The following is a 16,081-nucleotide window of genomic DNA, read 5'->3' as shown; positions in this document are numbered from 1 at the left end:
AATCAGAAACTTGAGGTCCACTTACTAATTTTCCAAAGAGCTTTCAAGTGAGTTTTTACAGTGTTCATCAACAAAATGTTATGAGTGGTTAATGTTTCCTATTTCCAAGAATGAGTCAAGCTTTATATTTCCCCTAAAATGATTAGCTACAACTCATAAGTACCAACTCTTAATGGTTAGGTTTTATTTTCTCATAAAATAACCTGAACATAACAAAACAAAAACACACACATTCAAATATGGATGTGTGTGTTTCAGTAAACAAACTGTCAACAGAGGTATAAAGTCAATCATTACACAGGATAAAGTAACTTAATTCCTTTAACAGTAAGGCGTGATTGATGGACAGTAACTAAGTGCATTTACTTAAATACTTAAATCCAATTTTGAGATACTTGAGTAATTCCATTTGATGCTACTTCCCCTCCACTGCATTTAAGAGGGAAATATTGTACTTTCTACTGCACTACATTTATTTGAAAGCTTTAGTTACTTTTCAGATTAAGATTTGACACAATAGATAATATAACAAGCTTTTAAAATACAACACATTATCAATGACTTTTTTGGCTCTTGATGTCAATAAAAGCAGTGTGTAGTCGGGGGTTACATTTCATATGTCTATGAGCTGTTAACAGATCTACCAAATAGTGATTTTTCCCTGTAAACAAGTGATTTGGGAACCACTGGACTAAACTAGGTTAATATATATAAAGTAGTTAAAACTAGCTCCACCTCCAGCAGCTACAACAGTAACATGCTGCTTACAAACTGATGCTTCAGTATTAATAATCTAATGATGTCACGCTGCTAATACTTATACTTATGTAGGATTTTCCATACAGGACTTTCACTTGTAATGAAGTATTTTAACATTGCTGTATTAGTACTTTTACTTAAGTAAAGGATCTGAATACTTTACTGACAAAGTGTGCTCTTATATCTTTTCACATTCACTTTTATTTTGAAGGTAGCCTCTCCACTTCCGTTCAAAGGGAACATTTTATTTTATTTTATTTTGAAGTTGAACTCCACACTTCCGGGTTCAGCCAGTAGTTCTGCAGGCAGCCTGACGCAGTTGCAGATGTCAGTATTTATAAAGTAAGCGGAGTTCCCTGCTTCCAAACAGCTTGGAGAGAGTCGCGCGTGCACCGCCGCAGTCATCACTCTGAACCTGGTAAGATGTTTATATCTGTACGGTCTAACCAAACCTCATTGTTTTAACTCACTGCTGGACTGTTTTATAGCTTGTTTGTACAGAGATGCAGGTTATATGACACTTAATGAACTCCAACCTTCACTATTATCTTTTACTGTAAAAATGTGACAATACAAAGTTATTGATTGATCTTCATGAAAAGTCAGCTCAGAGCAGATCACCTACACAGTAACTGTTAACCAGTAGAAAACCGTGCAGCAACATGAACTCTGCTTCTCTCTCACACAGCTTGTGAGATCAAAGACTTCACTTTTTAAAACAGCATTTTGATATGCAGAGAGGAAACAAGACTTAAAGTTGTCTGGGGCGTTGGCTGTCTGTCTCTGTGAGTGTGTGAGTGTGTGTGTGAGAGTGTGTGTGAGCGAGCTACAGTTACATGCTGACTTGTGGAAGAAGCCCGAGCAGCTCCTGAAATCTGTTTCCAGTTAGGAAGTCTCCTTCTTTTTTTTTCACTCAATGATGGAACCGCTGAGGCAAAAAAAAAAATGCATCACACAGGTCAATTAAAATTCCTGTACAGCTATTCTTCATTGTCCTGTGTGTGTGTGTGTGTGTGTGTGTGTGTGTGTGTGTGTGTGTGTGTGTGTGTGTGTGTGTGTGTGTAAGCGATGGGGTGTGTGCTCTACCAGCAGTCAAACAGTCTCAGGATGATGAATTTCAGGAAGTATGACTGACACATAACTATGGGGTGTAACAGAGCACATATGACTGACTGTGTAACTGCAACCCTTAAATGAACTCTGATTGTTCATACACTGATTACAAGACAGGAGAATTTGTCTGTAAAAAAGACTGAAAAGGGAACGACACATTTCCCATTAAGGACACATCATGTTGGATATCGTGAAAAAATGCCTTTGCAGATGCTCCAACTGTAACTTATGTCATCTTAAAGTTTATATATCATGCACCTTTTCAGGGCTTTATTTGTTAGAATATCTTTGCATGATACAGTTACAATTTCACTCATACTGGCACATTGCACAGCCCCTCAGTTCAGCCTCTGTCTAAAAACAGACCGTTTTGGCTCCTGTCTCTTTAAGGCCCCCCCTCCAAGTGAATCCTCTCTGTTCTGATTGGCCAGCTGACTTCTGCCGGCTGCAGAGGCTACATCAACAAACCATGAAACAAAAAACTTTAGTCGTAGAATTTCACTACTTTTTCCTTCTTCTTTTACTATAAAAGTGAATTTCTCAAATCCAAAACCGAAATATGATAACGTGAACAGCACATGTAAACACCATTGCAACAAAGACGGCGGGACAGCCATTTATGGGTGTGCATGATGAGTCGACATCAGCTTGTTGACACGGTAGAAACATTGTTAATGAAGCGTTCAGGGCAAGTTGAAGCCTGAGCTTTTGTTTCGTGGGGAGCATTTCTACACATGCTAACCTCAAGTTCTGTAACTTTTATCACATTTAACATAAATATCTGATATCATACCAGTATATAAATAACATAAAGTCACAAAAAGCGAAATATTCCCCCTTTAACATAACATTTTTAGTAAGTGTTGCTTATTTCTAAACAGCCAAATGGGTTTACTTGCAGTATTACAGTCATTTCTAACAGTTGACACACACACACACACACACACACACACACACAGTTGGTGCCTGCATGTTAAAGAAATTACCATGAGCTCAGTGCCATAAATTACATCACAGGCTCATAAAAAAACTCTTTGTAATTTGTCTGACTTCACATCACGGTAACTCCCTGTTGTGTTTTGCTTGCTGTGATTTTAATAGGATAGAATGTAAATGCAATGCAGACATGTTTTTCTTTTCATTGATCTCCTTTGGGAAAACTAGTGGAGCCCCCCACCCCCCACCCCCCACCCCACCTCCCTCCCATTGGAGATTTCACTGGAGTCCGCCAGTTTTTGTCCTCTGACAACATGAAGCTTGAAAAAGGTTCTCGGCGACGTGTTATCTTTGACCTGCCGCCATTAAAACGTGTTGTGATTTGTTTGGGTGCGCTGATATTCATCAGTGATTGTGACAATGACAAAGTGTTATGTGAAAGGAAGGACGAACATTTAGATAACTACTGTACATGAATAAACACTCCTGGTGTCTTTGAAAAAAGGGGAAGCAGCTGCCCGACTCATCACATGTTTGTTTTGTATGTGACAGATACGTATGTTTAGATTTAAAGACATCATTTGGCATAAGTTTAATCACTTTTTTTCTTTGAAGCCAGCAGCTAAAAAGTAAAAAAAATAAAATAAAAAATGAAGGGAAAGATCATAACGACTGAGTGGAGAAACATGACAAACACATCCTTTCATACAGGGGGAAAAAGGTATGAAAATGATGTGAATCATACTGTATCTGCTATAGTCTTCACAGTCACCAGATTTCAACCCAGCTGAACCCCAAGTGGGAGATTTTGGAGCGATGAAAACACCCAATGAGGAAACATCTTTTTAAAGAAGCTAGTCGAGATCTACACATATTACATTTCTGCCAGTGAGCACTTAAGTTGTTCTGGAAACTTGTGGTGACCCAACATCTTACTAAGACCCAGTTTTTCCCCTTTAATTTGTCACCCATCTGTGCGTTTATTCAGCCTTGTGCTTTAACAGTTAAATTAATGGTAAATGATCTAATGTTTGGTTCCCTGCCTCTTTTTATGTATAGTATTTTATACAGAAATGGTTTGGCACTTGATTAGAAATGGTTAAGTTCAAGTTAGGGTTTGGTGTGGGCAATGTTAGGGGTGAAAATCTGGAAGAATGGTTAGAAACTGGGATTTTCAGAGATTTATGAGAGAAGATTGGAATAGTTTCGGAGCAAAAAAAAAAAAAAAAAACTCCAGACAGACAACGCAGAGGACTTAAATGTCACAGAAGATAATTTCACTATTAGTTATGGGCCCTCAGTAGTCCTCCAACTGAACTGCTTTGGTGCCAATGTGGGGAGGGTCACTTACTCGCATGGAAAATGTCATGGATATTCATGGAAATGGAAACTGGTAATGCACTGCTGCAGCTGAAGGGTTTCTAGTTTTCTCAGCTGCACTGTTCTGAAAAACATCTTCCTAGCTAAACTGAGGAATGAGAGAAAAAAGGAGAGAACCAAAGAAGGAGCGTGTAACTCAGATGGAGAGAGAGAGAAAGAAAAAGAGAGGGAGAACAGGACAGAAAAAGCTCTGTAGATTAAGTGCAGAAAAACCAGCAGCTTCTGGTAAAACCATCATGTCTGTCCTGTCGTCGCGGGACATGCTGCGTTTCTTCAGCCTCGCTTTACACGACTCTGATCTGTTGTATCGGCTTTATTCCCGCTCTCTGGAATGTGGCTCTCTGGTGCCAAATAAAACAATTATTTTACTTTGTGGAGTACAAATGTTTAGCTGAACCCACTGCTCAGTTTCTAATACTGATGTCTATTTATTTTTGAGATAGTATGACTGGAATCAGGGGTGGGAACGCTCCCAGTACCATGTTGATGCAGATGGGGCATAATAAGGATACAGTGATCTTTAAAGCTGCTATGAACAATACTTTTATATTGACTGGACTTTTTTTCATCCAGTGGCTGAATGTTGCAGAGTTATTTTGTGACTGCATGTTAAAACCATGAATTGATTGCAGTTAAAGCACTACTACTATTTATATCAGCAGTCTGTGATGTTTGGTGCATCATCAGTCGAAGGTAGATGTATATAAATGCACAGTATAGAAAAAAGAAAAAGTTTATAAGAGCAGCTTCTTACTCACAAGTCCTGGTGATGCAATGCATTCTGGTCATTTCTTCTAATGATGGATTTCTTCTTGTGAGATCATCATCATAATTTCAAAATCCTGAGTCAAGTGAAAAGCTCTTCCTGCTTCCCTCTGAAAGATTACAAAATGTGACATTTACTGTCGACAGTTGAATATTTTATTAAATGTTCCGAACAAAATCACCCTAAATTCTTCTCAAGTCTAGTCCTCTATGATCGGAAATTAAAATCTCTTCAGGCTTTGGACTGTTGGTCGGACTAAATAAACAAACTGGAGACGTTACCCTGGGCTATGGAAAATGATGATGATATTATTCTCTATTTTACTGAACAAACAACTGAAAAAAAATGATCGACATATAAATGGATAATTAAAATAATTCGTAGTTTAACTTGTGAGATTAAAATGAACATATAAAAGTATACTGCTGAAGTTTTACCACTTAAAGGATGCAGGATGTTTAAACATAATCATGTGATGTCCATTAATCAGTTATGCACACAAACCTTCGGACTTATGCAATTTAAAGGCCATTTATTTCCCATTCTTCATGACTTGCCTTGACATTTAAACAATAGGTGACCTGAGGACGTGATTCTAGTTAAAAGCCATTACTCCTTATCTATTTACACATTCTGAATTCCGCTTACAATAGGAGGGGATGTAGATAAAGAGGAGAAATTGAAGATACATTTTACAGCTCAGGATCAAATTGGAACACGATGAATATTTTTGCACAGAGTTTCAAACCTCACCAGGAAGTCCCAAGAAGAGACATTTTCTACCAGCTACCACACCGAGTCAATGATTAAAGAGTCTTCAAAGTGTCTGGATATAAAAACAGAGCTCACACCTGCAGCACATATGAAATATAAAGTTCAGCCTGAGTTCATGCTATATCTGTAGGCATTAATGAGATGTTAATGTAAGCACAGTTATAGTAACTACTACATTCAAGAAATCCCTCGTGTGTGTGTGTGTGTGTGTGTATTTGACTGAACTGTGCCAACTTCACCGTTCTGATGGAGACTTCCTGTTTCTCAGTTTTCCACTACATTCTTCAGTGATAAGCTCATGCCAACACACACACACAGATGGTGGGTACATGCAGACAGACTAAATCACACACTATTTTAGATTGTCTGGTCATGTTTGGCCCGGCTGTTTTCTCCTCTCTTCTAATTACTTCTCCCTTTTCTTTGTGTTTTCTTTATTTTGCCGTCTCCGTCTCCTTCTCGTCCTTCATGCGTTTTAAATGCGTGTCATTTTCTCCTTATCCACGGGACATGATGTCACCTCTCTCTGTGTTCTATTTTTACACCACAGATCTTCGACCGCTGTGTGGTAGGGTTCGGGGGTTTGGTTGGAAAACGGTATAGAAGCTGAAACAGGTGACTGAAACCTGAACACAGAGAGTAACAGCAATAAACTAATTAAAAACTAAATCAACCATGACATTTTTAAATTTGAGTAGCTACAGACTGCATGACTGCAGACTTAAAAAGATAATACATTCAATTTAATTATGTTCCCTCCTTGGAAATTTACACTAACCCAAAAAAAGAGAAAGCAGGTGATATTCTATTATTTAATTATAGTCAAAAATGCCACAAAATGTCCAAAACCAACAGTGAACTGATCCTGTTAACAAGGATTGTCTGTGTACACAAATTGTCTGTTAGACCTCCACTGTTTTAAAACACATCATGAGTCACACTGTTCATGGCATGTAGGGCTGCAACTAACAATTCATTATAGATTCATCCGTCTGTTCAGTAAAACGTCAGAAAATAAATAGTGAATAACACTAATAATTAGCTGTTTGGTCACTTTGTCCCAAAAGCTCAAGACGCAACCCTAAGATGTCTTGGTTTGTCCCGACAAATAGTTCACAACCTGAAGAGATTCAGTTTATTATTATCAAAGAGGACAAAAGAAAATATTCACATTTGTAAAGCTGGAACAAGAGAATTTTAGTAATTCTTCTTTAAAAAAATTAATCATAATGATTAATCGACTATCAAAAATATTTGCCAATTAATCTCTTGTTTATTGCCTAATCATTGAAATTTTAGTGACAGAATATTATGATTAAAAGTTACATTAAATTTATAATCCCACATAAAATGAAGCTGAATAGTCAAAAAAAAAGCAATTTACTCTAGTTTGTGTTGATTTCTTGACAATAAGAAAATACAGAACACCAGCCTCCATTGCATGCCTTAAACCAAACTTTACCCCAAAAACACTAAAACCAACTAACACTAAAATGTATTTCCCCACAACCCGATAAATACAAGTACACACACACACAATGTTGTCCTTGGCTGCGGCGCTGCTTTCCAACCCCACCTTCAGTTTCAACTGAATGACACAGCTTAATTTTGCATTGAACTGTTTCCATGGCGATCAAACAAAGGGTTTTCGTATTGGCAGTTTGACACAGGAAAATGATGTATACGTGCTATCACACCATGACAGAGTGTGAATATTTATTACAGAAAACCGTTGCAGAGACGTGCAGCAACACTCTGACGTCAGAGAAAAAACCTGATTTATTTTCCTCTGACCTGTGTGGTTACTGGCTCGCTTCCTGTCAGCCTTTCTTTGGCTCCCATCAGATAAGATATTCATGATGCTGATTAGCCAAGCATTATTATTGCCAGCTCTACAGCCTTGAACCTGAACAGCACTCAAGTTTGTGGAGAGGCATTAAGTAAAAGAGCCAGGGAGGGAGATGTGAAGGGGAAACAGGTAAATACCAGACCAGTGCTTCCAGTGACTGGCTGGACTTGATGGATGAGTCCAGTCGACACACAAACCTGCTGCTGGTTTTTTCCATTAATAAGTAATGAATTAACAGGTTACTGAAAGGAAGATGTATGTCTACTCCACATGATGTCGACTTTGATTTGCAGCTTTATTGTCTGCTAAGGTGACAAGATCCCAAAGAAGGTATTTAATCAACTTAATAAACAGTAGCACCTTTAACCTTCGGCACATACCTCTGACAGAGGTCCGACTCTGGGTAACAGGATAAAATGTGTAAAACTCACTTTAGATTGACAATAAGGTTACGCTATATTATTTTCAAGAGGCTTCTCCACCCTGAGAGGAATTAAAGTTGAAGTGAACAGTTTTAACAGTTTCCTTCTACTTGTATTCAACTTTAAAGGAGAGTTTTAATTTTGTACGAATGTATTTTTTTTTTGTTTTTCTAAACCAGTAGATCAGTTTTTGCTGTTCAAAGACAGTTATTGGATAAACTGATCATGAAGTTTGTCACACACATTCATATTTCCCTCAGGAAGTAATGTTATAACTTTTGTCTTCCCCTAACCTTTCATCAAGTATCTATCTCACAGAGGTGTTAGCATGGCTGTGAACTCTTAATCCTTTTATAATCCAGTTTTTAACATTATATTTTCAATACTTACAAAAATGAAAAATACTGAAAAAAAGAGACTATTAGAGAATATTGGTATAACATACTAGAGACTAAAAAAGGAGGCCACTGGGACAAATATGGTTTTAAGTCCATTTTCAGTGGCCCACCATCCTCACACAAACCAAATTTATCTTTAATCTAAAACCTTTTAACATTTCCCGATTTTATAAGAAGTGAAGTACAAGTCTTGGCATAAAGGTGTCACGTTACGGTACCTGACAGACAGCCTTAAATCTTCAGCTTTACACATGTGGCTGAAAAAGACAGCCATGATTTCACCACATTTTCCCCTTGTGTCTCGTCCAAAAGCATCAGAATGGTTGTCGGCATTAACAAACCCATATATGTCAGTCCTCGCCTATAAAAATTAATCCCTGACCCATCCCTGACTTTTGCTAAGAGCTTAAGGAAAGTCATTGGAAAGAAAGAGGGAGGATTTCAATGTTTGTGAATGCAGCCAAAACTCGTGGTAATGTCGGTCCAGAGCCAAAACCAGAACTTCCTCATGAATCTGTGCTGACATGCCGCTCTAACCGGGAGGCGAACGCTATAGTTTGTGGTTTTGGCGGTTTCCTAGGGAGTGGTCCATGAAAGAAGTATGTGTATGTGTATGTGTGTGTGTATGTGTGTGTGTGTGTGTCGAGGTTCTGTCAAAGAGTTGTCGAAGTTCCAGATCTCACCACATTAGTCATACCAAGCATTCCTTCATGTGTTCACCTCACTATGCGAACACACACACACACACACACACACACACACACACACACACACACACACACACACACACACACACACACACACACACACACACACACACACACACACACACACACACACACACACACACACACTCTGCTTGGGAGAATTCCTCATGGTCAGCCAGCGTGAACTTGATGTGGGAAATATCCAAGCGCGAGAAAAAGACTTTAGCCATCTCTTCCTGTGTGCATTTCTGTGTGTTTTTTTGTTGCTGTGATTTTTGACATTGTGTTATTGAGCATCTGAAATTCCCGACCCTGTAATCACAGCACTGTGATGGAAGTTATGGTGATGAACGTGGTGATTTCGATTCTATCTTTAGGAAGTTTATGCCTGTTGTATTTTTAGGCAGAGTGATTATTGCACTCTGTTTTATGAGAACTCAGTTAGACATAGCTATAATTTAATTATTTGGCGCTGTCCTATCCAGTTTTTGGGTCTTCATTTGACTTAATGGTGGACAGTAATGAGATGGACTGTGGATAATACCACTGTGAAAAAATAAAGTAAGAGTCCTGCATTAAAATCTTCAGTGCAGAGGTTTTATTAGTAAAATGTTCTTAATTTTAAGTATCAAAAGTAAAAGAGTTATCATATATAATCATATATCTTATTATTGAAACTTAAATAGTGATACATTTATGTGTAAGCATCATTTTAAGGTTGTTGATGGTCGAGATGGAGCTTATTTTAATTTATTTATTCAATAGTTTTATACCAATGCAACATATTATTTAAGCTTATTGTATGTTTTAGAATAAAATAAAATAATAATTGTGGAGAAAAAATACATTTGCTTCTGAGATGTAGAGAAGCAGAAGTTTAAAGTTATAAAGAGTTAGGATAAAATGAACATACTTAACTAAAGGCTCAATTTTTATTTATTTTTATTTGTGATTTTCAGTGAAATATACCTAGATTTTTTAAAAACAGGTTACAGCCCTGACTTTATGTCCACATGTATCAAAAAGTAAAGCTTTATGCCCATAACCCTGCAGTTTAAACTAAACAGTCTTGTGACCAGTAGAGCTCAAAAAACTGCTTCCAGTAAAAATGCAAATGAGCTGCTGATTAAGAGTCCTAAAACACTTTTATTCAGGCTTGCACTTATAATTAAACACTACCTGGAACTTGACTTGTAAAGAGGTCTGGTGACTTAACTACAGATATTGCCCTTTAAACAGGTAAATTAATAGCATAGTGAGCAGATTATCTACTTTGGCAGGTCGCAGAATCTAATTAGAAAAACTTATGACTATTTCACATATTTTAATCACATCATCACATCAAATGATTAAAATTGTGCTTTTGGCCATTTTAATTGTACGTTATGTTATGTAACTTGTTGTCATCAAGTAACGATAAGATGAATGAGCGAGGAGGAAGTAGCACGTACGCACTGAGTAATGCATGCTTTACAATATATGCAAACACAGGTGGACACACAGAAACACAGATATGGACACCTGGTTGCTTTTTACAACAGAACAAATATATCAGTGTCAACATGAGAGCATCTTATCAGCTATGACTGTTAATATCAGCATGCACATTTCAAGTGTACCAACAGCTCTGCTATGTGAGATTCAGTTCACTTAATGTCACAGAGAGCAACTGATTAGTGGTACAAAACATTCAAATCCAAAAAAACTGTGCAGTGACATTTACACGCAGCTTTGAAGTGACAGGATGATTATAAATATCCTGATTTCTTCTATGATTGTGTTTTTTTTTTTTCTATGAGCAGCTCAAGCAGCGCAAAAAGCAAGTAGTTTACTGATTATTTTGATAAGATGATTAAGATAAACTGAAACACTCATGCAAATATAAAATACATGTTAGTCAGTGTTCAGTTTTCAGCTATTAAAGAAAAGCATCTTTAAACATACAGCGCCCCCATGTGGTTGTTATCGGTAGCTCTCTATGTGGTGAGGAAAAGGTTAAGTTGAGTTAAAATGCCAAAAGCTTGCTTGTTTTTATTTTGCTTTGAAGTTTATGTATAGACAGAATAACTCAAATCTATCCTAAAATCTGCATCATTTTTAACATGATTTCTACTTTGATGACTTCATGATGAGTAGGATTTTTACCTTCCCTCTCCTCTTCCTCTGCTTGCAGGTGTGTGTCTCCCTTGGAGCGACGATGTCAGAGAGCTCGAACTGTTTCTACTGTCGGGAGGACCTCGGGGGTAAAAGGTTTGTCCGCAGCGAGGGCAGGCCGGTGTGCGTCCGCTGCCACACCAAGTTCTGTGCCAACAACTGCGCAGAGTGCCATCGACCCATCTCTGTGGAAACAAAGGTGCGAGGGGTTGGCTGGCACTTGAGTTTATGCACATATTCAATCAGGTCTGGTTAGTCTGACAGTATTGCCCCTTTATTCTTCCCTCCACTTACCTCTGATCTGTTTCTGCATCAGGAGCTCAGTCATAAGGGCCGGTACTGGCATGAGGAGTGTTTCCGTTGTACCAAGTGCTACAAGCCTCTGGCCAAGGAGCCCTTCAGCACCAAGGATGACCGCATCATGTGTGGGAAGTGCTGCTCCAGAGAGGATGCTCCACGATGCCATGGCTGCTATAAACCCATACTGGCTGGTAAGACTGATGACCCACAAACCCTGATTTCTTATTTTTTAAACAGAAAAGCTGCTGGAAAACAATTAAAAATCTGTAAAAATAAAGAAAATATGAATAATAATATTAATTGCACTACTAATAGCACAACAACTGAGGCTTTCGATTGAAATGGAACCACTTTGACTCATTTAAATCAGTGAAATACTTACAAACTCTCACATTACTTTCATTCATTCATCATTTACTTGCTCACTGACTGTTTCTTTGAATAAGCATCTCAACCACCTCTCATTTTCTGCAGGCACAGAGAGTGTGGAGTACAAAGGGAACTCGTGGCACGATGAATGCTTCACCTGTTGCAGCTGTAAAAAACCAATAGGATCACTGAGTTTCCTCTCCAAAGGAACGGACATCTACTGCAGCCCCTGCCATGACAAGAAGTTTGCCAAACACTGCTTCAGCTGCAAAAAGGTTGTTTTTTTTAAACAGGGAACAGACCTGCTTCCCTCATTCTTCTTAAAAGCATGAACTGAACATGAATAATCTGAAAGTGATTTGACATTTTCAAGCAGTAAATTGTTCTTCAGTGTATAAAACAATATTTGACTTTTTACAGATTAGTAGGATTTTAATGGCAACGCTGCAGTAATACTAACGTGCATAGATTTACTTAGTCTCTTCTCTTCCATCTGTCTCCAGCCGATAACCTCTGGAGGAGTGAACTACCAGGACCAGCCGTGGCACGGCCACTGTTTCGTGTGCAGCTCCTGCTCAAAACCTCTGGCAGGGTCCAGTTTCACCAACCACCAGGACCAGGTGTTCTGTGTCGACTGCTACAAGACCTCTGTGGCTAAGAAATGCAGCGGCTGCCAAAACCCCATCACAGGTTATTTTAAATTAAAACTCATGATTACAATTATTTTTTCAGTCATGATCATAGACTAAAATTGACGTAACATCCGTTATGTCACCCATTGGTTTGTGGACTGCTGCTTGGAAGCGAATAGTTTCGGATCTGGGCAGCGCCATCTTGAAAATTTCCAGTGCATGCCGGGTAAAAAAAACACACGGATTCTACTTATATGGGCATCAGGAGGAGCATGAGGTGCCCTCCTGAACCTGTGAACCAATCAACCTGTCAATCACGACGTAGCCACGCCCTAATGCATACCCTGCTTTATCGTCAAATATAAAATCAGGGAGCCCAACATTTCACAAATGAACATCATACTGCATTGAAGAAGGCTTTAAACTAGTGATTGAGACCATAAACACATTCTGAAAACGTTTACTGAGGTTAGAAATCAAGTGAGAAGTTGGTGAATTCTCCATTGACTTGTATAGAGACGGAAGTCCTTTTGACACCAAAACAGTCGCCCCCTGGTGGCCTTTTGATAGAATGCAGTTTTAAGTTACTTCCGCGTTGGCCTCATTTCAGAGGACCGGAACTCCCCGCCTGGTCATGATCTAGCAAAAAAAAAAAAGAATTACAGGAGAAGCAATCAAACACTCCAATATGTGCAATCTTCATTTACTGAGGCAAACTTTTGGTCTTTTTTGGCCTTCTTTTTATCTTCTGTTTATCCATCTTTAAAGACTAATAATCTATAGCCCATCAATATATAAGATTTTTTAGTGTGGATATTTGCATCTGAATTCATGGGCTACAATCCCTGAATGCAGGTCCTCGAGGTGAGGGTTAACCTGTGGCTCCTCCTAATCTAGCATAAAAATTAATTTGGATTAGGTCATAAAATCTAAAATGCATTTATCACCAATCAGATAAATGTTATTTAAGTAAAACTTATTATAGACCTGGTACATTTTTAGAGATACTCAGATTTATAGAAGTTGTGACTTAAACTTCAACACATAGTTGGCAAGTGGAAAATAGTGTATCTGATTAAATGAATAAATCCATTCATCTATTTAACATATATGCTAAATGTAACTGTAACTGATTGAAGCACAAGAACCTGATCAATAGGATCACAGGGAATTTCCTGACTTTACAAATTCAGCACAATCTGTGACGCAAATGTAAATAAAAGGGTAAATACTGCGTGTTCAGACTGGAGTGCGTTGATGCTATCCAAGCTGTTACAGCCAGAGGTTGGACTGGCTACATATCTAGGTAGAAGGAAATTGAATTTAAGAGGGCTGAAAGGACACACTGACACCAAAGTGACAACAGTGTCTTGATCTGACTCTCTTTTCCTCTCTCTTCTTTCAGGTTTTGGTAAAGGTGTGAACGTCGTGAACTACGAGGGCAGCTCCTGGCACGAATACTGCTTCAACTGTAAGAAATGCTCCCTCAGTCTGTCCAACAAGCGTTTTGTAGCCAAGGGAAGAGACATCCTCTGCGCCGACTGTGCAAACAAGTAGAGACGGAGAGCTTGGTTGTTTTCTAACAGCGGACATCATCAGCTGTCATCCTCTTTTTTAATTTTTTTTTTTTAAAATAATAGTCATTATGTTACTTGTTTGTTTCCAAATAAAGGCCAGAGTCTTCATTTCAGTTATCAGTTTATTATCTAGTTGTGCTTTCGGTAGTTTACACATGAATCAATGGGATTGTTGAGACCAAAATGTAGTTAATGTCTGCTGTTGGTTGTTTGCTCTGGTAGAGGAATATTAATCCTAAAACAACATAGACTGTGTTGAATGTTGGTGGGTGACTAGCTGAAGACAAATCCTCAATGATCTTACAGTATATGTAACTATGTTTGGTAGTTTCTCTTTAACAGACTTGTGGGTCAATGACGTATAAGGATTTTCAACAACTCAATTTTAGAATAATAAAAACAAGCATATCTAATGCAGTAGTTCAAACATTCAGAATGTTGTGTACCTGGAAATTCATATTACAATTTGAAAGTGACTTTAGTGGGTTTTTCAAGATTAATTGGCACTGGCCTGAAAAAAAGTCATGTGGTGCGACCATGATTCATCTTGAAATATCTTATTTAAATAAAAGATCATCATTTACAAACATTTAAAAAAAAAAAATGCTAATACTTTGTTTCCAAACACTTTATATTACTGAAAACTTGTAAAAAAAGATGTGAAGCGTGTTAAGTAAATTAATTTATTTCAAGATGAATCATGGTCGCACCACATGACTTTTTTTAAGGCCAGTGCCAATTAATCTCCACTAAAATCAATTTCAATTTATAATATGAACTTTCAGGTACACAACATTCTGAATGTTTGAACTACTGCATTAGATATGCTTGTTTTTATTATTCTACAATTGAGTTGTTGCAAATCCTTATACGTCATTGACCCTTGTATCAAAGTAAATATGATGCTAAAATATGAATAAAAATGTAATCAGGTTGAACTTGAAGATGAATTATCGAGCATAAAAACTGCAAATAGACAGCTAGCTACATTTTTCAACATAATGTCCGACTTACTCGTTCAACCACATCTAAAGAACACGAGATGTGGAAGCTTCAAAGCAAGCTCGCTGATGATGCGAGGCGTCACTTTCACTCAACACAGTGTGTGCTTTAAGAGTTATCATAAGCAAGAGGTTAGCTTGTTTTTTTTTAAAAGTTGAGAAATGGATGTGTGGAAGTTGCAGTTAGGAGACATACATTTAGGACTGTTTTTAATTGTATTTTTTCCCAACTATCTTCTTTAAGAAAAAGTATCTGCTTATATTAGTGGCTTGTGTATTTGTTTTTCTGTTTGTGAAAGTTGATATTTTATTATGACAAAATATAGTGATTTTTTTAAATAAATAATCAAAACTGTATCTATATTATTAGCTGCTAAACGCCAAAAGATTACTATGCTTATGGTATATTTTAAGTGACTGAACTTTTAAGCACTTTTCAGAAATATTTCCTTTCTGTCAGTTTTACTTAGAAAGGGGGGAAATAAATTGGAATATATGCAAACTGCATGCCTTAATGTGTTGCTGAATTGAAATAAAGTTCCTATAAAACTGAGCATTACATTTGTTTTTGTTTGTTTTAAAAAAATCTAACATACAATTTAAGGTTCATCTTGAAACACAGCAAACTGCCAAATATTATCAGTCAGCACATTAGTACAATTATGATTTTACAGGACTCTGAAACTACTTTATCATGTTAATAAAGATTTATACTACAGTATGATTTATACTAAAGACTTTTTATGTGTGTGGGTCAATGACGTATAAGGATTTTCAACAACTCAATTTTAGAATAATAAAAACAAGCATATCTAATGCAGTAGTTCAAACATTCAGAATGTTGTGTACCTGAAAATTCATATTACAATGTGAAAGTGATTTTAGTGGGTTTTTCAAGATTAATTGGCACTGGCCTGAAAAACAAGTCATGTGGTGCGACCATG

General features: G+C 37.5%; 1 protein-coding gene across 1 annotated transcript; it reads left to right on the top strand.

Annotated features, from left to right (window-relative positions):
• Positions 1-1,087: 1,087 nt before the first annotated feature.
• On the top strand, positions 1,088-14,478 carry LOC133993849 (four and a half LIM domains protein 1-like). Its single transcript, XM_062432948.1, has 6 exons — positions 1,088-1,177; positions 11,278-11,457; positions 11,575-11,749; positions 12,033-12,202; positions 12,431-12,617; positions 13,965-14,478. Exons 2-6 carry the CDS (start codon positions 11,302-11,304, stop codon positions 14,114-14,116), a joined length of 840 nt encoding a protein of 279 aa, XP_062288932.1. The 5' UTR covers positions 1,088-1,177; positions 11,278-11,301; the 3' UTR covers positions 14,117-14,478.
• The last annotated feature ends 1,603 nt before the right edge of the window (positions 14,479-16,081 follow it).

Source organism: Scomber scombrus, chromosome 14, assembly GCF_963691925.1.
Source record: "Scomber scombrus chromosome 14, fScoSco1.1, whole genome shotgun sequence".
Lineage (NCBI taxonomy): Eukaryota > Metazoa > Chordata > Actinopteri > Scombriformes > Scombridae > Scomber > Scomber scombrus.
This window is presented reverse-complemented; position numbering and strand designations above follow the sequence as displayed.